General features: G+C 40.8%; 1 protein-coding gene across 1 annotated transcript in view; it reads left to right on the top strand.

The window, feature by feature from the left end:
• Window positions 1-300: 300 nt before the first annotated feature.
• Window positions 301-23,469, top strand: part of HCRTR2 (hypocretin receptor 2) — a 33,647-nt gene continuing 10,478 nt past the window's right edge. Inside the window, exons 1-4 of the mRNA XM_063153407.1 lie at window positions 301-557; window positions 14,244-14,422; window positions 15,857-16,100; window positions 23,337-23,452. Coding sequence (XP_063009477.1) covers window positions 329-557; window positions 14,244-14,422; window positions 15,857-16,100; window positions 23,337-23,452 — 768 coding nt within the window. The 5' untranslated portion in view covers window positions 301-328. The remainder of the gene's footprint in view (window positions 558-14,243; window positions 14,423-15,856; window positions 16,101-23,336; window positions 23,453-23,469) is intronic.

The following is a 23,469-nucleotide window of genomic DNA, read 5'->3' as shown; positions in this document are numbered from 1 at the left end:
GGCTGCACTCCGGCACCTGAGGCATGCAGCCTACTCCGACCAGCCTTTTCCACGACGGTGCAGGGGGCGAAGCGTCCCCCGCGGAGGCTGCACCCCGTGCCCGGTCGGGGAAAAGGCTCGCCAGGGCGGGTTGGGGACCGACGCGGATCCCCAGCCTGTTCCCGCATTGGTTCCCGTAAGTTCCCGCGTCATTTTTCTCCCCACACCCCGCTTTTCGCACTGGCAACCACAAGCCTCGATGGACGGGCGGGAGAAAGCTCGGATGCTCTGACGGGTCTGGGTTTGTTGGTTGTTGTTTTATTCCCAGCCTCCGGAATAACCACTAGGGATGTCCGGGATTCAACCAGAGGATGGTTCCCCTCCGTACAGGAATTGGACGAGTGGGTCGGAACTAAATGAAACGCGGGAGGCTCTTTTAACCCCTTCCTCCGACTACGATGATGAGGAGTTCCTGCGATATCTCTGGAAGGAGTATTTGCATCCCAAGGAATATGAATGGGCGCTGATCGCCGGCTACATCGTCGTATTCATTGTGGCTCTCGTTGGGAACGTCTTGGGTGAGTCGAGCTCCCCAAAACTTCCCGTTCTCCCTTCCCGAGATGGGTTTTGCGCGGAGGGTGGCTGGAAACCGCGGTGGGTTTGGCACACCCCGCTGGAAAGGCGGCAGTCCCCAGCCGAGGGGGAAAGTTGGGGCTGCACGGAAGGGGCCATAAAAAATCCGCTCCTCCTACGCGGGCGAGGGGCTGCGTTGGCGGCCGCCGGCGTCCAGGGCCGGGCACGGGGAGCGGGCTGGCGGAGCGCACCGGGGCGGCCCGGCGGCGGAAAGCCGCGGCTGCCGGCCGGCTCCCGCCCCTGTCCCCGGGCCGAGGTGCTGAACCCTCCCGGCACGGCGGCAGCTCGGGAGGATGCGGCTCCCTCGCGGAGCCCGGCGCTGGGGATATGGAGCGCGGGGCGGTGTTCCCGGACAGAGACAGGGACGCGGGCACGGGGACGGCGCCCGGGTTGTGAGGGGAGCCGGCGGGGCCCCTCAGCTGCCGGAACGCGCGGCTCCTTCCCCGGCGGCGCAGCAGCGGCCGCGCTCCGTCCCCCGCCCTGGGAGCGGGGCCGTGGGGCGGGGGCGCGGCGGCCCCTCCCGGGCGCTCATTGAGGGAGCGAGGCGGGGCGGCGCCTCTCCTGGAGCCCGCCTCCTCCCGCTTCCATTCATCCTTGAAGGAGGCGGCGAGGCTGCTCGGCGGCCGCCTCGAAGGGAGCGGTAGGGGCGCTGGAGTGTGGCGGAGAGCTGAGGAGAGCGAAGGGAGGGAGGGCGCGGGGGGGCTGTGGCGGCGGGCGGGAGCTGCAGCGGCAGGGGGGTTTGGCTGTCAGCAGCCCGCCCGCTGCCCACCGCTCCTCATCGCTCCCCACCGAGTGTGCTGCCGCCACGGCGGCGGCTCTCGGAACAGAAATCTGTGCTGGTGCAGGGGAGGGCGCCCACGCGTGTGCACACACCCGCCCGGGACGGCCGTGCCCCCGTCCCAAGGCCGTGCCTCCATCCCAAGGCGGCCGTGCCCCCGTCCCAAGGCGGCCGTGCCCCCGTCCCAAGGCCGTGCCCCTATCCCAAGGCGGCCGTGCCCCCATCCCAAGGCGGCCGTGCGCCGTCCCAAGGCCATGCCCCGTCCCAAGGCGGCCGTGCCCCCGTCCCAAGGCGGCCGTGCCCCCGTCCCAAGGCGGCCGTGCCCCCGTCCCAAGGCCATGCCCCTATCCCAAGGCGGCCGTGCCTCCATCCCAAGGCGGCCGTGCCTCCATCCCAAGGCGGCCGTGCGCCGTCCCAAGGCCGTGCCCCGTCCCAAGGCCATGCCCCGTCCCAAGGCGGCCGTGCCCCCATCCCAAGGCGGCCGTGCCCCGTCCCAAGGCCGTGCCCCCGTCCCAAGGCGGCCGTGCCCCCGTCCCAAGGCGGCCGTGCCTCCGCCCGGGCTGCGGGTGGCCGGGGCAGCGGAGCAGGCGCTGCCCTCAGCGGTTCTGCGTTTATGAATGGACGCGGTGTGGCCGCCGGAGCCACAGCCCCTGTGCTGCGGTCAGGCCATTGGCATTCCCGGTGTCCATCCCGTGATACTGCCGCGAACGGAGCGCGCTGGGCCCCGCCCCGCCATACGGGTCTTTCATTCATGTTTTTCGGAAGGAATTGTGCCTGTCAGGCCTGTCGCTGCAAACTCTACAGGCTTCCCGACGTGAGATGCAAAAGAGACTGCAGCCCAAGGCAATATTTTAAAGGCATTTTTTAAATTGTCAACGCATTGATGATAGTGGTTTGGTTGTTTTTAGTAATTCTGTAACATTGCCCTAATTCCCTGTGTGCGCATTTGCTCAGTCCATTGCTCGGCAGCCGGCTTGATCGACAGTGTAAAGATAATAACCCTGGCAAAGATAATGGCATTTTATTTTAAACTAGGATAAAAGCTGTCCTTTTTCGTGATTTTGAGCAAAGACTATTTTAGGAGAGCCATCTGTGCTTACCTATTGTCCTCCACCGATACTGTAGACAAGCTTCAGAATGCTGTCCTCTCACCTGTAAAAATTCAAGGTCAAATCTTCAGCTGTAGGAGCTTTCGCTCTTTTCCCCTCTGAAGCCACGAGGAGAAAAGCTTTCCTCTCTGTGCACTCACAAATAGATATTATTCCTCTACAGATGTGCAGCTGTTCTTTCCTTGCATTGGTGTACATTAACTCTTTGCTTGGGGTGGAAACTGGCATCTGGCTCTGCACCCACCTGCATTCCATCTTTTACTGGATGGAATGTCCACCTTTTGTCCTCTGAAATCTCTCTCTCCAAGTTGTAGTGCATGGTAGCAAATGTCTGTCTTAAAATGGACAGAGAAGTAGCTGAACACTTTTCTGTCCACTCCTCTAAATCACAGCAAAACCTACAATAGATCATTCAGCTTTACAGCTGGACTCAATGATCTTAAAGGTCTTTTCCAACCCAAATGATTCTATGATCCTCCTCAAGCTGTTTGCTCCATATTGCTGGTTCTGTTCATGGAGGAATTGTTTGTGGTCTCTGCAGGTTCTTGGTCGCTGAATACTGTCTCATCTTTATTCAAGAAAGCTCACACTGCACTGATTGCAGGCTCATGTGATTCTGAGGGGAGAAATGGATGTGATCTAATGCTCTTTACAAAGACATTTTTGAGGAACTTTTTTACTACATGTGAAATCTGATGTAGAACAGTACACATGTTGATATCTCTGAGAAACTGATTTCTGCTGCTTGAAAAATCCATATTGAAGCTTAATCTGGGATTTAGTCATGGACCTTCTCAAAGAGGAGCAGGAGTGCTTCTAAAGAATGTTTTAGTGGCTTCTAGTGCTTTATAGTATCATCCTTAATGCTTTATAGTGTCATCCTTGATGATGCATTGAGTTCCTTTACTTACATTTGCCCAGTGTTGAGGAGCTCATGGCATTTGGAGTCAATGCTTTGGTTCTATTTTTAACACATCCTATTCAAATAACACTTAAGTAACTGGGGAAAACCCTCCCTTTCTGTATGTGGTGCTGAAAATTGAATTTCTGCTTCTTATCTTGGTTTGTGCACTCACATGGGATAAGGAGTGTCTGTGCAAGTGGAAGGCACAGCACATTCCTCAGATATTAGTAATAAACTGGATTGAAGCATTCTGACAGTTAATTAACAGCCAAGGGTAGAATCAGGAGCTTGAACTTTGATTGACATCTGTTGGGTTCTTGAGTGAGATACACAGCAGGAATTCCATTAATAATAGCATATAACAAGGGCTGCAGCGCTATTTAGCTTTCAATTTAATTAGGAGAGTTGACACAAACTGTCTGAGCTGCTACACATACCAGCTAAAGTGAAAAACATTAGCAAGTCTCTGTATTTGAATGCAGGTTTCAGTATTGCACACAGTGCTTCATGTCAATGATTCTCTTGTATGCCTGGGTAGGCTGCTCACCAGGTATTTCAGTGTGACTCAAGGAAAAGAAACAGATTTTAAGATGATTTTATGATATATTTGCATGACCATTAAGGGAATTTGAAATTTAGATGGCAATATCAGTATGATGATTTATCCTATTTTCTTCTTCACTTGCTCACTATTTATTGCTAGAAGCAGAACAAGTGTGGAGGATAAGGATTTTCTGTTTTGCAAATAAGACCAAAAATTTTCTTTTCTATTGCAGATCAATGAAACTCTTTGATCAATGAAACAATTTCTTTGCACACCTAGTGCAAATCATAGGACTGCTTAATGTTGAATGTATGTTCCCTGTTAAGACCTTTTTCTTCTTTATTTGAAAGCAGGTCATTAAAAGCATTGCTTGAAAATAGGAAACTAGATAATTAAAGAAGAAAAGGTATTTTTAGGATGCCTGGAGGTCTCTGGTTACTGAAGCCATTCCAGGCTGATCAGTTGCAGTAGCTGATAACTGGAGTAAGACTACAAGGTAATGTGCAACCACATACATTTAATTCTGTTTAAAAATATGAAGAATGCAAATGACCCTTGTTGAATTTATTCATTCATGTGGGTCAGGATTTTTCTAATGAAATGGCTTCTCTCAGGGAGCACGCATTCATCAAAATGAAAATGTGCAGCAGAGATCACTCGGTTCGATCAAGGACTGAAGGCGACACAAGCAGCCCTCTGGCATCCCCCCAGCTGTGCTGCTGGGGCCCTTGGCAGCAGCGCCTCTCAGAGCTGGCAGGAGCTGCAATCTTTGGCACGTACAGCCTGCCAGGGCCCAGCTTGAGAGTCCTCAACACTGCTGGCTTCCAAGGGTGAGAGGCCGTGCAGTACATCAGTGAGAAGTCTCAGAAACTTTATTTACTCACACCGTTTGGTGATACTTGTTTTTCATTCCAGCTCAGAAAGAGATTGGGAGAGACTTACCCCTCTCTGGATAGATGTATTATTTATTACCTGTTTTACAGTAACTGCTAGTTTTGCTGAGATCTGTAAGAACCCAACTATGCTTCTTTCTTCATAGTCTGACTCATAGAGTTCAACAGCCTCCATTTGATTTCTCTCGGGCTAGAGCAGAAAAAAATCAGTGTATGGCTCTAATACTGGAGTCCTGCTCAATGCCTATGAATAGGCAGCTCTCTCAAATGCTGCTCTGTTGTAATTTTAAAGATATCCAGTGAATACTGAGGTCTAGGCATACATGCCTATGTTGGTAGAATTGGATGAGTCATGTATTCTCCTAAATGATCTTCATGAATCCTATTTTGTTGCTGTAGATGAGGCATATTTCATTTAATTGCATTTTAAATTATTACATTTCATTTTTTTCAGATTCCTTGGGGAACCTGGCATTGAAAGGACTTTGTAATATCAGCATGAGAGTCACCTTTGTCTCTTGGATGAATAGCTGGAATGGCTTTATCACTATTAAGACAGCATTTAGGAAATGAGAAAATATGTATATATTTTTTCTACCTAAGAGAATGTATGAGCTCAATTTATAGTAGAGTTTGAGTACCAACTAAAGTACATTGCTATTTGCATAATATAGGGATTACTCACCATTTTTTCAAAACAAAAAATTGAAAGGCTTGGGATTTTTTTTTTGTCGTTGTTTATAAAGCATATTTTATTTTTTGTGTTGCATGTCAAATTTGTTTTCTTGGACATAAGCAGCTGACTTACTGCCTGTCTCACAAGTGGAATGTGTCAGAAAAGAGCTATGATGGACTGTTCCCCAGGGGAGGGGGTGCCAGGAGCTGAGGGCAGCAGCAAGACTGACAGGGCAGTGCCCTCAACAACACAGTCCCACAGTGCCTGAGCCTTGGTAGGTCTGAGGATGTTTACCAGGTTTCAGTCACATCCCAGCAACCACCAGACAAATCTATTCTGATGAAAAAGGTCTGAGGTTAAGCCAGAAAATCAAGTCCATGGATGAGTTTTACTATCAAATTCAGCAAGGCAAAACCATACTTACAACCAGGTCTTTGCCTGAGCCTAGCGTGAGAGCCTGAGCTTGACTGCAGCTCTGAGGCAAAAGACTGACTCCCAAAAGAGTACTCCAAAACTCCAAAAGCTCTGTTCCCAGAAGCCTGGTCCCAGCTTACGTGCTGCCCCATGCCAGAGCTGGCCTCCAGCACGGACAGGCAGCTCCTGGGCAGGGGGCACAGGTGGCAGAGCCTGGGGGTGCCCCCAGCTCTGACAGAACTGTGCGTTTTCTCCTGGTTCTTAGCACAGTAGGACTGCAAGGATTTTAGCTAGTTTGTGGAATATTGCAATGAGAATCTGTGATACAGGTTCAGAAGTAGTATAATATGCAAGATGGAGCATGTCACTAGCATAGTGAATTGTATTTTCTTTGTATATCCTGCAGAAAAGGCACTAAGTCTTACATCTCCAGTAGAAACAAACGTGGACATGGAAAGGTTTTTCCTAGTGCAACTCATGTTGCAGTGACTGATGGATGCTTTTTTGAAGCACATTTTTGCAAAGTTGCACAGCATTTCAGCTGTGAAACACACCTTCATTTTAATGTCATGCAGCTTTCAACTGAATCAGCCAAGTGTGAAATCTTTTTATCATAGTGTCATATACAGTATGACATCTAAATTTTTGACTCTTCCACCTGTAATAGGAAGTGTAGATAAAGATTTTGTAGGCTGTATTTGTAATAATATCAATTATTATTATTAAACATCTAGTCAATCAGTACAGCCAGCTCTGCAGAGATGACTGGATTTGCCAGTTAATACTGGTAATGATTTGGGGGGTGGGGGGTGGATATTTTAAACCAATCTGTTAGATTAAACCAATATAGCTAGATTAGGAAAACTCTGTGATGGAACCTTTCACTTCCTCCAGAGCTGACTAAACCAGGCACTTTGGGAAGTCTGTTTTTATAGCATAGCTGATTCTCTGCTAATAACTTCCATTTCCATTAGATTGTGGAATGCCTAAGATTATGTAATGTGGCTGAGTTAGAAAATTATTCCAGTGCCGATTAGGTGGTTGTGCTTTTACTCCCAGTTGTGATCCATACAAATAAGCTTCCACTACACAAAATTCAGTTCTTGTTTTCTTCTCTAATGCCTTGATAAGCCAGTTCTTAAGATTTAGAAGTGTGCTGGAGCAGATGAGTAACCCAAAACCCACAACTCTTAACTCTTTGGTACAATAGAACACGTGGTAGGTAGAAAACCTCAGAAAACATGTTGCTGCAAGCAAACCAGTTGTTGTTACCTGTTTTTTTATTTATGTTGATCCTCACTGTCTTTTGTGGGTGACAGTTCCCCATGAGTACATTCCAGTGAAGCTGATGTTCAACAAAATACTTTGGGATTTCATGGGTTCTATGTTATTCAACTGCATTTGTTACAGTTTTGGTATTATTTCTGTGTGATGGAACCTACACATGCACGCTTGTTTATATGTGAGACATAGGGAGCAAGACCTAGCCACCTGCTCCTTTTGTCATGTTCCTAAGGATTTCTTCACACATGTTTGAACACATTTAGTGTTTCCTGTTGATGAGGAGCTATTGCCTCACTGGTAGGCCGTGGAATTCCTTTGCTCAGAGTATTGTCTGTCTTTTTAGCTATCACATCATGTATTCAAGAGCAGTTCTTATCTGCCAGGCATTGTTTCCAGACACAGGGGTTTTTTTCAGTATTTCCTCTATAATAAACCTTGTATGAAACAGTGTATTTTCTTTCTGCCATTCTATTACTTTTCAATGTAAGCCTGGTCTCATGTTGGTCTCCTTCCTTTCAGTTAAGATTAGTTATGTAAAAATTAAGTAATGTGTGAGTTTGGAGCTTAATAGTGGGTAAGACATGGACAGCCTAAGGATTAGATAGCTCCCTATTCACAGAAGATATTGCTTTGTTTTAGATCTTTTGTTCTCATTGCTGGTTTCAAAAACCCCTAATTAAATATCCTCTGAAATTTAAAATGCTTCTTTCCCCTTAATCAAGATCATCAATGAAATTATTGAAAGACTAATGAGAAGCCTTCCTTAAATAAGCTTAGTCTTAAGCACCTAATTTTTAGACTTTTAAGTCAAAGCAGACGAATCCTTAATCAAGAGTCATTCATAATGAAGGTAGTTTTAATGACAGCCTTTTTCCTTCCAGCAATATACATTCAGTGTTTTCACAGGGGCTCTAGCTCTCCAGAATTCCCTTTGGTAGCATATCTACTTAGCCTTCCTCTCAACCTTGTGTTGCTTGACATCCCACCATTCAGATCTTGATTTGCAGCAGGTAGTATCACCAAAAGAAAACAAGAGGAAGAATTCCATATGGAGAACCAATTAATTGTAAGGAGAAAACAGTAGGGGTGGTTGGATTACGAGATAGAGAATAAAAGAAGAAAACTATTTATCACATGTTTTGTCACTGGTTGTAAAATACTGTGAAAGAGTAAAGTTTTTTAGAAGCTTTCTGCCTAATACATTTGGAGATGCTGATTACCAGGTCTTATAATCACAGCATCAGTTCCAAATAACTTCTGGATGACTATATTATGACATCTCAGTCAAACAGTTGTCAGACTGAATTACCAAAGCAAAATAAAATCATTGTAGTTTAGAATGAAATATGATAATTCTTTGTTTACTTCCATCAGGGATTTATTATTCATCAAAAATTAGATAAGAGATAAAGTCGTTCCTTTATATATGAAAATGTCAGTTATTGCTGGTTATGGAAATTGCATTTCTATTTTCGCCAGGAAGTTGCACTGAAAGCTGACCCACTGAATAAGAGGTTGACAAGACTTCTGGAGTGTAAGGGAAATGATTTAGGGTTGACATGTAGAAAACAAATTGACAGCTGACCCAGGAATCCACCAGTGGAAGGACTGCAGCACAGCGTTTAATATGCTCAAGGCAGCATAAATCTTCCAGGAGGCAAGCAGCTGCACTTTATACCAGATGGAGCCTTTTTATTGTTTTCATATTCAGCTTGAGATACAATGAGCTGTGCTAATTGATTAAACACCATTACAGCCTCTAATTAAAATGCCTCAGGACACTAAACCACAGGGACTAAATTTGTACGTGAAAAATAACACACAGGGACTAAATTTGTACGTGAAAAATAACAATCTCACTATATTGTCATAATAGAGAAGGTTTTTTTCTTCAGGAATATGAGGTGAAGCTTTCTTGATGGATTTCTAACAGCAATCCATCTTAAATTTTAATTTTGATTTGAACCTTTTTTTGTTCTTGTTGGGACTTTCCTGTGAAACTTTTTTGGGGAGTGGGAGATCATCAGTGTTTGGAGGATGCGTCCAGAAAGCAGCTTCATTATCTCAGAGCTATCCTGGCTTATGGAGAGCCTCCACAAATTTTTCCAAACGCTTTCAGCCTGGCGACTCCAGCTGGTTTCCGAGCCTTTACTGGCACTGTGTGGAAGAAGTGGGAACAACAAGTGCTTCGCCTTTTAAAGCTCTGCCGAAGTCTGGAAAAAGTGGAGGGAAATGTCCCCGGTGAGATGAATGGTCTGGGGCAGTCTAACAGCCATTAGAAAAACAGCTGCTCCTTGTGGAACCTGGCCTGCCTGTTTGCTCTTGCAGGAATAGCTCTAACTCCGACTGGTTTTGTAAAATAAAAGCAAAAATATGGAAAATTATACAATACATTGGACAGGTAATTAGGTTCCATTAGCACTAGGGAAAATCATGCACAGCAGAAGCATGTTTCATAACTGCTTTTTTACATTTCTCTCCTTTCTAATCCTCTTTTCATCAGTGTCTGTGTTAACATCACTTTCCCCACTTTCTTTCTCAGTCCCATTTATAGCTAGGAACATCAAAGGCTACATAAAAGCTTTGCACACAATGTTAAATTGAAGCTTTATTAAATTATTTTTCTATTTCACAGATTTTTTGATGGAGGTCTAAAGAGCTTAGTTTGGGCCACTCTCCTGTGCTCCAACTAAACAGGCATCCTGTTAACACAGTGGTATCTCCCAGTTTTTTAGGAAGGTTGCTGCTGGCCTCATCTCCTGTTTTATGATTTTGAAGTACTTTTTGTTAAAATACACTCCCAATTGAGACTCTTTACTACCTTTCTTATCCTTTCTTCTGTTCTTCAGGATAAGTGGAAATTCACAGCTCTCTGCTATTTCTGTTTGGGTAGGCAGATGGCATTTCACCTCCATGGAACTTTCTTTCCCTAGCCTGTTACTTGAGTGTTTCTGTGTGAGCTGAGTGCTTCTCTGTAAAGCTGCCTGGGATGAAAATGTGTAATTAAAGGAGTGTGTATATTAAATTCTTTTGTTCTGACACTTAACTAGCTGCACAGTATTCAGTGGCATAGTCAAACTATTTTTCATGCCTATAAAATAGCAGGTTTTGAGCACAAGCTAGAGAATCTTTCTTGATGAGCTGATAGGACACTATCAATGAAGCCATTGTCCTAGACTACTGAGTAACCTTGGACTGTAGTAAACTCAGAAAGAGACAGTCTGGGAGCAATGTATTCAACTAACTTTATGTCATTTAGGACTTATTTATGACTTTTTGTCATTATGTCCTATTCAAATAGCTCATAGCAGATCCTCACAGCTTTTTCGCCTTGCATTGAAAGAAAATGTTACCAATGCTTGTGGCAGGTTCAAAACAGTACTGCAAACAGCAGAGGGCAATGAGGGCAGAGAAAGCTGACTTGGTTTTAAAATACTTCCTCTTCAGAGGGTTTTTTTCACAGGCTCTCTTTTTTTTTTCTTTTTTTTTTTTATGGTAGTATGTAAATACTTATGTAAATTTAAAGGTGATTAAGGTGCTCTTGTGCTATGTACCATAAAAATAATGGGAAATACTTTATGCTATGAAGAAGAGAAGAGGTCAAAAGGGGAAATTTACAAGCATAAGCAGAGAAATATAAAGTAACAAATTATCTTGCATTTCTATGCTTGTAAGCTATTGGGCTTTTTCACCTTCCAGGTGCCTATCCCCACGGATTAGAATTCAAGGGAATTCAGGAGTAGTTTCTGTGTCTTGGCTTTCCTGAACACTCTACACCCTGAGTAGCAAGAGGCACAGTCTTATGTTACTCTGAGGAGCAGCAAATACTGAAGTTCATCTGAATTCCATCTGTGTCAAGGCAGTGGGATCTGGAAGGTTTAGTACACGGCAGGGAATTAGGAGTCCAAGTTTCTCATTCTGTGTCTGATTTACTGTAGGGCCTTTAACAACTTCTGTTCTGCACTTCACTGTCTTTGTGTCAGAGATGAAAATGGTAGTAATTCTTAGATCTCTGGGGTATCACAAAGTTTCATTTGCTCATACAGCCTTGAACTCAACATGCAGAATGCTATGAATTGATTTCTGATACAGCTTGCTGCCAGTGAGATTGACCTCATATTTGTCAATTTAATGGATTTGTTTTACCAGAAATAATGTTTATGTTCAGGTCTTTTTCACATGGACCAGCATAGGAATGGGAATAGGCCTGGTCAAAGACCAAACATATCTGCTTAAAACTTGCACCTTTAGGCACTGACATCCATGGCTGTAAATGATGTATTTGTCTGAACTGGGTAGAACACAGGACTGTTGAAACCATAATATGAGAAAAAAAGTAGCCAAACTGTGAACTTTTAAGCAACTTTTAATTTAATTTTTGCCTGTTGATAAAAAGAATAAGAAGTACAGAAAAACGTTGCCGCTCAACATCAACTTTTTTCCAACTAAAAGACAGGACCATACTTTCAATATGAATTGCACTTAAGACAAAGAACAGCCGTAAGTAAATGTCCAGATCTTCAAATTTTTAGAGTTAAATATTAAAATTATGGAAAGTGAAATGTTTTTTGCATTTTTCTTCCCCAGCATTGCATTTCCAACTGCAAATAACATTCCAGAGGGGGAGCAATGTGTTTGTTCCCTATCAGGTGCTGCCTCTGTACTATCAGACTGTAACTGTGGTAACCCCATGCACTAATGACAGTGATAAAGCTCTGATTTGCTATGTTGTATCAGCATTGTAATTATCATGCAATGCTGTAGAAATAATTACTTTGGTAGGTACTTTAAATCTTCCAAATGGGAAGAAAATATAATCGATATGATGTTTCCTTTAAGCCTTTAATTCATAAGCCGTGCCTTTTAGGTATCTGAGATCAAAACTAAGAAAACCTGAAATCCTGTATTCAGGAAGAAAACAATAGAAGAAATTTATACTGTTTTCTTTTCAAAACCAGTCCAAGAACAGTGAAGATCTTTGTAGAGAGGTTTTCATTTGCATTTATGACAGCATGATACATATATAGCAAAAATTAAATTTATACAAGAGACAGAATCCAGAGCTATCTCTGCAACACATTAAAATATATGAAGAGCATATGTTGCATCACAGCAGAGGTTTTAGATGAACCTTGGAAGCCTATATCTTAAGAGAATTAATAAAATTACCTGGTCTTAGAGAAACTAAAGGCCACCTAGCCTCTCCCTTTCTCTGTGTCCTAGTCTAAGTGTCTAAACATATCCCCCATGGAGAAGTACTGCAATCTCAGCTCCCAGCCCTGCACTGGTAAGATCCTGAAAGCCTATTCTGCCAGTTTTGGTCACTGCACTCTCACCAGAAAGGTTCAATTCCATCTGAAAGAGCCTAGAGAGCCAGCAACAAGGATGATTGCAGAAGTTCTAGGAATGACTGAGAGTAAAAGATTAAGAGCTCTGAAGTTCTGAGGAAATACAACAAAAATCCTTACATATGTAAAGCATTGCTGCAGGAAAAAAACTCTTCCTCATTTCTGCCTATGTGCAGAAAAAAAAAGGTATATAAATAGCAGCAAAATAAAAGTAGATTAGACTTGAGAAGAATTTTTTTTTTTTTTTGTAGGGAAGGGAAGATAATGAAACAGTGCAACACATTTAAGAGATGTGTGGTATCTTCAAATATAGCACATTTTCAAATGTAAACTTGCCAACAGTTCCTTAGTTGTAGTCTTGCTGTAGTTCTGTTGTTGTAGAGACATAAGACAAGATTTGTGGAATGAATTAATATATTTTATGAGATCAACTGATAGAGCTGGAAGATAGACAGAAGCTTTCAGGCACGTCATCCTTCTTAGCATCTAAAGAAGCATCTGATCTCAAGAGCTTATGTGCCTTAAAATCTGTGTATTTTTTTCCAGCTGTTTTAGATAGTTTAATGACTATAAGAGAGTGGCTTAACTCTGGCAGATTCCATTTTAGGTTTGGGCAACCTCTTGAGGACCTTTTTAGCTCAATTTTTTAACATTCTCTGATCTGTTTAGTAGATCTAAATTAAGCACTGTGCTATATCCTGACAGATTAGGAGACTTTGAATCTTCATCTAGATGTGCATGATAGACGAATAATTGTTTGCAGGGAAGACCCTTTGATGTACAATGAATTGTATTCTTGTCTTACAAAAAGTATTGTGGTGTTTCTGGAAAATTTTGGGCATCAGTTTTTAAAGACCTTTGTATTAATTAATTTAAAAATCTAAATAATTCAAAAACTTTTGATTGCACCAGTCACTCAGGGTTTGACTTCCAAAATTATTTTAAAAATTACTTTTCTGCTACTTTCCTAGACTTAATTATGGCATTTTTAATTCAGCAGCTTATGAATTTAATGTAGTGATTTTAAAGATTGATTTGATTCATTTCTAAAAGTCTTTCAGTGTGAGAAAGAGTGAGATAAAATATACAAAACAGGATTTAAAGGCACATCTTATAAAGTGACTGCTACATGCTGCTTTTGATCACCCTCAAAAATGTGACATTTAATACAGCAAAAATTACTTTTATTAACTTAATTCAAATAACAGTTACCCAGAAAATTGTTACAGATTCTCTGCAGATGCAATAGATATATTAAATCCAGCAAAATATTTTCTAAAATTATATTTGTACAGCTTACAAGATTTTGTGTTGCAGTAATTTGATTTAAGCATCATGCTATTACAAGAAAATAGATAAACATTTGCAGGTATAGATGTGCACTGCTGTAGACTAGAGCTAATGGCTTGAAAGAGAAATGAAGTTGTATAAGTAGTTAGTGAAGATTAACTAGCAGAGAAGATGCTTTGTATGTTGGATTATTTCCCACCCTGCAGTCAGTCTGTCTCCATGTACCCTCTTGTTTCTACTCTAAAAGAAAACAAATGGTTCTTACATATTCAGATATTCTGTGTGAAACAAAGGACACAAACATTTCCTTAATTCCACAAAGTCAAATGTTTTCCTCTTAAAGCATTTCCTAAGTCGTTTCCATCTCACTAACTTGTCTTTCCAAATTCAGTTTGCCTTGCAGTGTGGAAGAACCATCACATGCGCACCGTTACCAACTACTTCATAGTGAATCTCTCTCTGGCTGACATTCTGGTCACAATTACTTGTCTTCCAGCAACCTTAGTTGTGGACATCACAGAAACGTGGTTCTTTGGGCAGACCCTCTGTAAAGTGATTCCCTACTTACAGGTATTATTTTTCTCTTTGTGTACACTTTACCCATGTTATGAGAACAAGAAATGACAACAGCATCTTCCTGATACTTCTAATCCAATGAAAGTCCATACCTGATACTGAGTAGGTATCCCAGAGTACATGCTGAGGCCTACAAGACTGTTCCTCTTGGGAATATGATTATGCAGAATAAAGGTTTTCATCCCATCTAATTGTTGGACTTCAAAAATGCATATTTTGGAACATTTTTCTATGCTCTTTACTTTCTGTGATCTTTTTAATGATTCAGAAGGGATGTAAAGCAATAAAAATACCTGTAAACATAAATAAACTCATTAATATTCTCTCTGTGTGAACAGCTACACAAGTGTCTAGGACAGAGAATCCAACTCCTGAAGGCAGTATAAACTTTTTTTATGTTTACTGAATTTGTGTCAAAGTATCCAGGTTCGCTGGGAGTTGATCAGATTGTCTGCCTTAAGCAATAATTGCTTCTCATTTACCCATGGACTTAACTAGTTTTGAAATCATTTACATCAAATTGATTGATAAATACCTTTTCTAAGAATAGGTGAATGGATGAACAGACGGGGTAAACTAGAATGGCAAGTGCTTGGCTTTGTAGCCATTAAAATTAACAATAATTAAGCAGTGCTCAGAGTGTGTGCAGATCATCAGCTCTGTGCCTCCAGCACAGTTTATATTTGCAGAAGATACCTTGATGGCCAAAGAACTATAATGTCAAAGGCAAAGTTCTCCAGCAGCTACAACCTCTACTTGATACAATCAAAATCACAACTTTTTTGTTCAAAACCTCCATTCTAGTGAAAGAAAACCTGAAGAGTGAATGATCACCAAGTATACAAATTGAAACAATAAAACTGAAGTGATAGGTTATTTCCTTTACTAAATAAAAGGTAAAATATATTAGTCTGCCTAAAGCTGATTGTTGTCCACAACTTTTTCATGAGATCCTGGGTTTCATTGTTCTTGTAAAAATAGAAAGTAAAATGATGGTTCTGGTATGCTAATATAACATAGAAACCAACAAATAATTTTTTCTACAAAGAAAAAAGATAAAATTCACTGTCTAATGTTTGAAAAGTTTTTTCAGATAAAGTTTTATACATTCCAAGTTGATTAAATTTTCTATTTCAAAATTTGATTTTGCAACACCCGTTCTGTTTAGTTAGCATCCTAATGTGTGAATTGTCTTGTGGATTCTGGTAGGAGTACAGCAGCTGAGGATATCTGTTGTAATTCTGTAAGAAGTTATTTTAAATGTAGTATTTTTTTCTGGGAGTCTATTTAACAATTGCAGATAAAGAACTAACAATGTTGAAAACATAAATAATTTTTAAAACTCTGGGGGGAAATGATGATAAATAATTTTTAAACTGTAGGTAAAATCCTCACATTTAAATTTATATAATATTTCTTTTTCTTTAGACAGTTTCAGTGTCTGTGTCTGTCCTAACACTCAGCTGCATTGCTTTGGATCGATGGTATGCAATTTGTCACCCTTTGATGTTTAAAAGCACAGCCAAGCGAGCAAGGAACAGCATTATAATTATCTGGATTGTGTCCTGCATCATAATGATTCCTCAGGCTATTGTTATGGAGTGCAGCAGTGTTTTCCCAGGATTAGCCAATAAAACCACCTTGTTCACAGTGTGTGATGAGCACTGGGGAGGTGAGTCTGTCATTGACCATACAAGCTGACTTTGTACTGCTATAAAGTAATCAAAATAACAGGAGGTGTTAAATGAAGTAATCAAAATATCAGGAGATGTTAATATGAAGTCAAGTTGTATAAACATAACGATAAATGTTCTTGATTATATAAGATTTCCAGGAACTATCATTTTTTCAAATTTTGTGAAATTTCTGTGAATTTCTTTTGTGTTGCTGAGGCTTAAAATACATTTTAAATGAAGTTTAAATGAATGAGGCTGACTAATATCTTGACCATATTAATGCTTCCCAGAGGGCAGAAGTGTTCCGTCCCTTCAATGCTGATGCTTATATAATTCTGTGACTGATGTACATCGGTGGTTGACAAAGACTTCAGTATTTAGCCTTGAGAAGTAACTATGCAAAAGCAGATTTTCTTTTCACCTGATATTTTGCTAATTGCTGGCATTTGACTCGTGTTTATAGGTATCTCCTGGGAGTTCAATGCAAATTGCTTGTCATTGCAGAATTTACAGGGATGTCATCCAATACAGGGTAGTGAGTTAATGTAAAATTTGAAATTTGCCATGGACAAAATAATTTAAATACCTTTGTGAAAGTGATCCGTTACAAATTAATCTATACCAGAAGTGTAACCCTGCCTTTCCAGAGTAACTTTGAATCTAGCATGTTCTGTGTCTGAGTGAAGCTGTAAGGATTGCCAGGGAGTAACTGCATCTATTTTGTCTTTGGTTCACAGCAAGTGGTGTGAGCCACCCACCCGAACGGCTGGGGCTCGACTCTGGTGGGCCTTGGCACACCTCCAGTGCTAACAGAGTGCATGAGTTACATGCTGTGACTCTGACACTGGATATAATGGCCATCAGTAATACCATTCTTCACACAGGAAAATAAAGCCAAGTTTGCCAAAACACATAACTAAAAGGTGTCTGTTTAATAGCCTTGAGTCCGGCTGAAGCACAATCAGATATTTTCCCAAAGCTGTCTCTCTAGAAGAAGATTCCAGTCCTGTGAACAATTGTGATAAAATACAACTGGCTCACCTGTGTTTAATTATCATGATAAATTAGCTTAAACAGCCTGAACTGCAGGGGACTCTTCCATGTGCTCTTCTGAAAGTTCCTTTCCTGCTAACAGCTTACACAGAGCCACCAGAGGATTAAGGAGAAGACACTGGGTATCACATTCCCTGTTCTTTATCTCCTTCATCCCAGTTAGTCCTCTGGGACAAGGCAAGGGAGCAGAGGTGGCCGCAAGCTCATTGGCACTCACTGCTGACAAAGGTGTGCTCTGAGTTCATAGCTGAGAGGGACCCTCTGTTAAGCTGTATTGTACTTAGTGTTTCATTGGAGAGGACAAATCACTCCTTTACTTCTGGTGTTCTTCCTTCATCTGTGAAAAATTTTGTGTCCCCTTCTGCTGCAGGATACTGCAGTAGTTATGTTACTATTTTCTTTCACAGCATTCATTCCAAGTACAATTTTTGTCCACTCATTTTGGTGCAGAAGCAATTATTCATGCCCTCATCACTTCAGGGTTAACTCTGCAGCAAAGATTCTTTTAATCTCAGCCTAGGAAAGGATGTGGTTAATTTGTTAGGAAATCAAGAGAGCAATTCATCAGGGAATTTATTCTCAGAATTTCCAGATCTGTATTGGCCATTTTTTGATTCCCAATGGAAAAGTGCTGCTTTTGAACTACAGATTCTGTAGTAGGTTTAAAAATATTTTAAACGGTGCCTCTTGTTCAGTTGTGTTGAAGTAGTTGCAGCCTGAGCTAAAGCACCCACTATGCAAAATAACCCCAGCAAGAAACAACCAACCCAAATTCCCATGTGCTTGCAAGACTCTACTCCTATGGAGTGTATTTTCTAAACTTAAATCTGCTGGTCTTCAGGTTATGATGTGAGCCTTCACTTGGATGTTTGGAGAGATAGAGGGGATTATAATAAAGGCAAGTGTATTTCTGTATAGAATCAATTTTTCTGTGTCTGGCTTCAGAAAGGGAGTACAAACACTCCAATTTTTAAAAATTATTATTTAGATTGAGCATGAAAAGAATAATGTTATATCAAAAAGTTTTCTGAAACGGGAAGCTTTTCACTCCACTGAAAGTTAACAATCCTATTTTTATCTTGCTGCCTTTTAAACAAATAATTCTTTCAATGGTGATGCACCATCATTGCTAGTTATTCTGCTGGTGCATTTCGGATATCCTTAAAAAATCTGCATGTTCTAATAAAAGCTTGTCATAGTAACTTGAAAGAAGAATCTTTATATGCATTAAATTATGAGCAGATTTATCAAAATCATGGAATTGACTAGTAAAAGTAGAGTTAATCATATTTTATCAATGAGGATTTTATATATATATATATATATGTATATATACATACACATCCCTTTCAGACTATAGCAAATAAAGTCTAATTTAAAAATAATTTCCATTCTCTTGAAAGTTTCTAAGGACTCTGAGTAAGTTCAAAGCATAGAATATGCAGTTTTTCTACTGAATAATAGAGTTTGAAATCATAAAGGCCCAAAAAAAAAAGGAACAAAAGAAAAGAGTAAGGCAGTGGTTTGAAAAGAATGATGAGCCTTAAAGCTGGAAGGAGAAATAAAAAGCTAATATTTTTAAAGAAAATAGCTACATTTTTGTTGGATTTTGTTTTGCCTCTTTTGACTATGCAAATATAGAAGGTCAAAGAAAGAGCTGTCTAGGAGGATGTTGAAGGAGAAAGAAATTAATTTGCTGCTACAAATAACCCATATTTGCAAAGAGAAAGTGGAGATGTAGATGTTGCATACACTCAAAAGTTCTACAGGAAAATCAGTTTCAAGAAGGGGTTGTATTTTGGGTGTTTATTGCTTTGTTTAGAACTGCATACAATTAATGCTGTCTAAAATTACAGTACGTCTGATAAAATCTTTGCAGAATATCATGTACACCATATGTTCTGAGGATGTTAAACTGGGAATGGTAAAGACTGGGAATGCAAAAAGAGGATGCTCAATAACACTTTCCAAAGTGTTTTGGAAGTCTGTTGTAATTCTGGGAGCCCAGGGCCATTGAAGCATGAGGTGCTATGGAAGAGTAACTGAAAGGCATGTCCAGGAAGATGTCAGAGATGCCAGAGCGGGAGACAGCCCTGTACCCTACACAGACTGCTGGAGACCATAAAAGTCCAATGAGTGTCTGGAGGGAAGGTCTGATCAGTACTGTGACACCTGGGCTCCCCAATGGTGAACCAATAGTTGCCACCCTGACTAATAAGATTTGAGCATGCTGTTGGAAAGCTGCCAGTGGCTGCAAATGGAGCAGTAGTTCAGCCTAAAACAGGGCTCCATTTCTTTATAATTGCTTCTGGCATTCCTGAATGTAAAATTCATTGCCAGTTCTAGGCTGAGGGTTTTTCATCTTGAGTACTGTCTAATAACAATATTTTATTTGGGAATGCAGAAGAATCCAACATGTGACCAATGCAGGCTCACTTAAGGAGCCAGAGTTGGCCACAGCTCTATAATAGTCTGTAATTGCTGTGCTGAATTTGATGATAAAGTGCCAAAATAAAAGAAATGTATATTAAAATGAGTTCACCATGTGTCCAAGTCAGCTAAGTACATTGTCTTAGAGCTGTTCAAGAAGAGAGTGTTAGCCAAAGTGCATTAGCCAAGCCCTTTGCAAATGATAAAAAGAATATGGAGAAAATTCTTTCCCAAAACTGCATGGCTGAGTGGAAACAAAGGGAAGACTTCGTGTTCCTTTTCCTCTTAGACTATTCATACAATAGTACAAAACCACATTGTCTTAATTCTGGAAAACAAATAGCTGGAAATTGCAGTACTACAAGAAGATTTATACATCCTGTTTATCAGTGTTCATAATTTAATGAAAAACTCTCGGCATATTTTAATGTAGAAGGAAGTTAGAATATTTCAAATACTGAAATTATGCTGGGTGTTATTGTAAGTTGATAACTCAAGCACAATATATTCAGTTTCAACATGTAATTTTAGTATTAGCTAGCCCTAAATACTCTGACATAGGAACTTAGCTTGGAAGCACTGCATTATGTGTTTGATATTTTTGTCCTATAGGCACCCACTTCCTAACATCCCTGATTATTAAGCTTTATTTTAAAGATGTACACTTTTAGTTGCATTGCTTCTCTGTGTTGGTAACTCCAGAACCTCACAGGTATCTTCCTGAGAGTAGGGAACCTGGGAACTCCACTGATGCTCAGCAAACTTGATAGTCCTGATTTTCCCTGTTCTTAAGGAAGCTGTCAGGAGTACCAATTTTGTTAAGCACTATGGCTAAAGGGACTATTACATTTACTAGACATATCAAAACATTTTGAGTATTTATTTCAATTTGATTACATATGTATATGTATACATGTATGTATATATGTATTTACACAAATATAGTAAAATTCTGGCAAAAATCCAGAAGCTGCAGTTTCAATCTACCAATTTCAGGCTGGGACTGGAAGACCAAGCTTTAGAAAAATTTAAAATGTGTATAATAACCCCTGCAGTAGACAGATGAAAGCTCAATTTAACATACTGATCCTTTATTGGGTGGGGTAATTATAGTGTATGAATGAAGCTGAGTAGGAATGCTGATCTGAATCCAGTCCAACCCCTGTGACCACCTGTTTGCTTAAAGTTTCACTCTCTCTTTCCAATAGAATAGCAGCCAGAGGCATGAGAGTCATTGTTTCATTCTTAAAGGGATGGCTACTCCAGCTAAGAACAATCTCCCCCTGTCCTGAAGTCCATTATGCGACCATAGGACCCTTTTCTCCCCCTCTGCTCGGCAGTAAGAGTTTCAGCTGTCCCAGTCAGGCAGGACCACAGACTGATTGATGTTTGCATTCAAGGAGCCTGGAACTCACTTGATAAATGAATAGTATCTTTAGCCAGCCCTCCTCCTTCTTGCTGCTGGGACTGTCAAACAGCTTTAAAGCTTTTCTTTGGCTTGAGAAGCTAAGCAGAGTCATGTTTCTTAGGGAAAAGTTCTGCAAAGGGCTTTGCCCTGGGTGGAGGAGGGACAGGTTTCCTTTGATGTTTAGCAGCTGGCACTTTCCAGGTGGCTAAACTTCAAAGGCAAGTGTTAGGATCTTCCTCCAACCTGGTCCTCAGTTCTTTGTAGATAGCTAGGCTCATTTAATGTTTTACTTTGCTTGGAATGCTAAATTGGAAGTCATAAACTCCAGATGGCCTTTTAAATATGCACCGTCCTTCCACCTGAAAGGGGCCCGGCTGCCGGCAGAGCCCTGACGGGGCAGGTGGCACCTCCTCCTGAGCACAAAGAATGTTCTTTCAGTTCTGACCTCCTGTGATCCCAGCAAGTCACGTTACTCCAGTTGCTCCCTAATCTCTCCACCTGTGGAGCATGCATGTCAATACTTCCCTGGCTAGCAGGGTTGCTGTGAGGCTGCATTTTCTGGAATGCAAAGCAAGTTTGAGATCATCAATCAACATATAATCTCAGGTTAATGCCAGTTTTAATAAACCTGCCCCAAATGGTCTGGCTACCCCAGGGACACTGACAAGAGTTAGTAGCTGCAGCTGCTAGTCAGGAGGTGGTAAGTTGGTTTGCTACAGGATCTTAGAGCAAGTAAGAAGTCAAATACTACTCATCTGAATTTTTTGAACCCTGATGTATCAAAACTATCAAATGTCAGTGGCAGCATCTCTATTACCTTTGCTGGCAATTAACATTGGCTGGATTTTGCTGTAGCAGGTTTCCATCTCCTTCACACTGAAGGTTTTCGGGGTGTACCAGCAGGCACTTTCAGGTCCAATGGCAAGTGTGAGACTACCTGAGTCTGCATTTGAGAGTGAGCCTGGAATTTACATTATGGTGTTCTCTTCCCTGCTGTGAGAGTTGTGGGGCAAGTCTTTGTGTATCTTTGCCTGAACAAGCTCTGAAATTCTCCTGGCATGCTCTTCTTTGATAGAGTCCACAGTCTCAGTCACTTTAACAGGCAGAAAATAATTCTGATGCACCAGTTTTGATGTCATGCAATTCTTTTTTTTTTCTTTTATTTTTTCCCCTCTTTTTTTCTTTTTTCTTTTTTTTTTTTTTTAATTTAAAAAGCAATCAATACAGAATTTCACTTGCAGATCTTATCATCCTGAAACATTTGGAAATTCTGGAAATTAAAATAAAATTTCCTTCTTTATCCAAGATGCAATGCTTAGTATTACCTTGCAATTTAACTATTCATGGGGTACAGTTTCTCTTCTGCTATGTGTTGTTACTGTCCAAAAAGTTCTTTCCTTTTCTGAGGCCATCCACAGATGTTAAGTTGTAATTAATACTAACAATTGGTAATAGCAAACTACATTTAATGTTACAAAATAGAAGACAAGTTTTCAGGCAGTGCACATTCTGGTGTAAACTACTGATGGAGCTTAAGATGCAACATTCTTAAAACTCAATACAGGCACAGCACTTCTAAGATATTTACTCTAAGCAAATAACATTCATAAGTTTTCTTTTCAAAAGAGATACCTGGGAAATTAGAACACAACACTTAACTCAAATTATTGTTAAATTTGAGTTAAAAAACATCTTGGAGATTTCCTAGGTTTAAAGCACTTGAATGTACTGATTCTATTTTTAAAATTTAATCATAATAATAATGACTGCATCTTAATTAGATATATTCTGCCACCAACGAGTGATTTATGGAATGTGTGTCTCTCCTCCCATCAGTGTCCTCTGTGCTGTAGTTTGCAGTTGCAGTCTTTGTAGGTGAGGGATTGGGCAGTTTGCTCAGGGATATGTAGTAGCCTTTGCAGAATTAAACTAATGACAGACAACCTTTCAATATGTCAAGGATGAGGTAGGTTGACTGATTACTTACCTATTTTTAGATAGAAAAATTTTTCACTTTTAGATAACATTTCATTTTTAGATAAAAAAATTAATCCATTACTGTTTTAACAAAAAGTAAAACTTCTTAAGACTCCATACATAAAGTAATAATATGATAAGAAATCAGTAATGTGATATAGGAGATCCTTGAGATAAAGAGCATGTTTCTAATAGAATGTATCTAGAAGTGATTAAAAAACCAATCTTGACCAGAAAATTATTTGCTACATCTTCCTCTTATGTTGAAAAACACATGCATATCTATATGAATGATTTTTCTTAAGGTGATTTTGAAATGTATGTATATTTAAATGCACCTTTCCTATTTGAATTCTCTTTCCAGCTGAGGTGTACCCCAAAATGTATCACACATGCTTTTTTCTGGTGACATACATGGCACCACTGTGTCTCATGGTGTTGGCCTATTTGCAGATATTCCGGAAGCTGTGGTGTCGCCAGGTAAGGCGCTCTCGCAG

Source organism: Melospiza melodia, chromosome 3, assembly GCF_035770615.1.
Source record: "Melospiza melodia melodia isolate bMelMel2 chromosome 3, bMelMel2.pri, whole genome shotgun sequence".
In the NCBI taxonomy this organism is placed as follows: domain Eukaryota; kingdom Metazoa; phylum Chordata; class Aves; order Passeriformes; family Passerellidae; genus Melospiza; species Melospiza melodia.
Note: the sequence above shows the minus strand (reverse complement) of the source record. Positions and strands in the feature narration are given on the sequence as shown.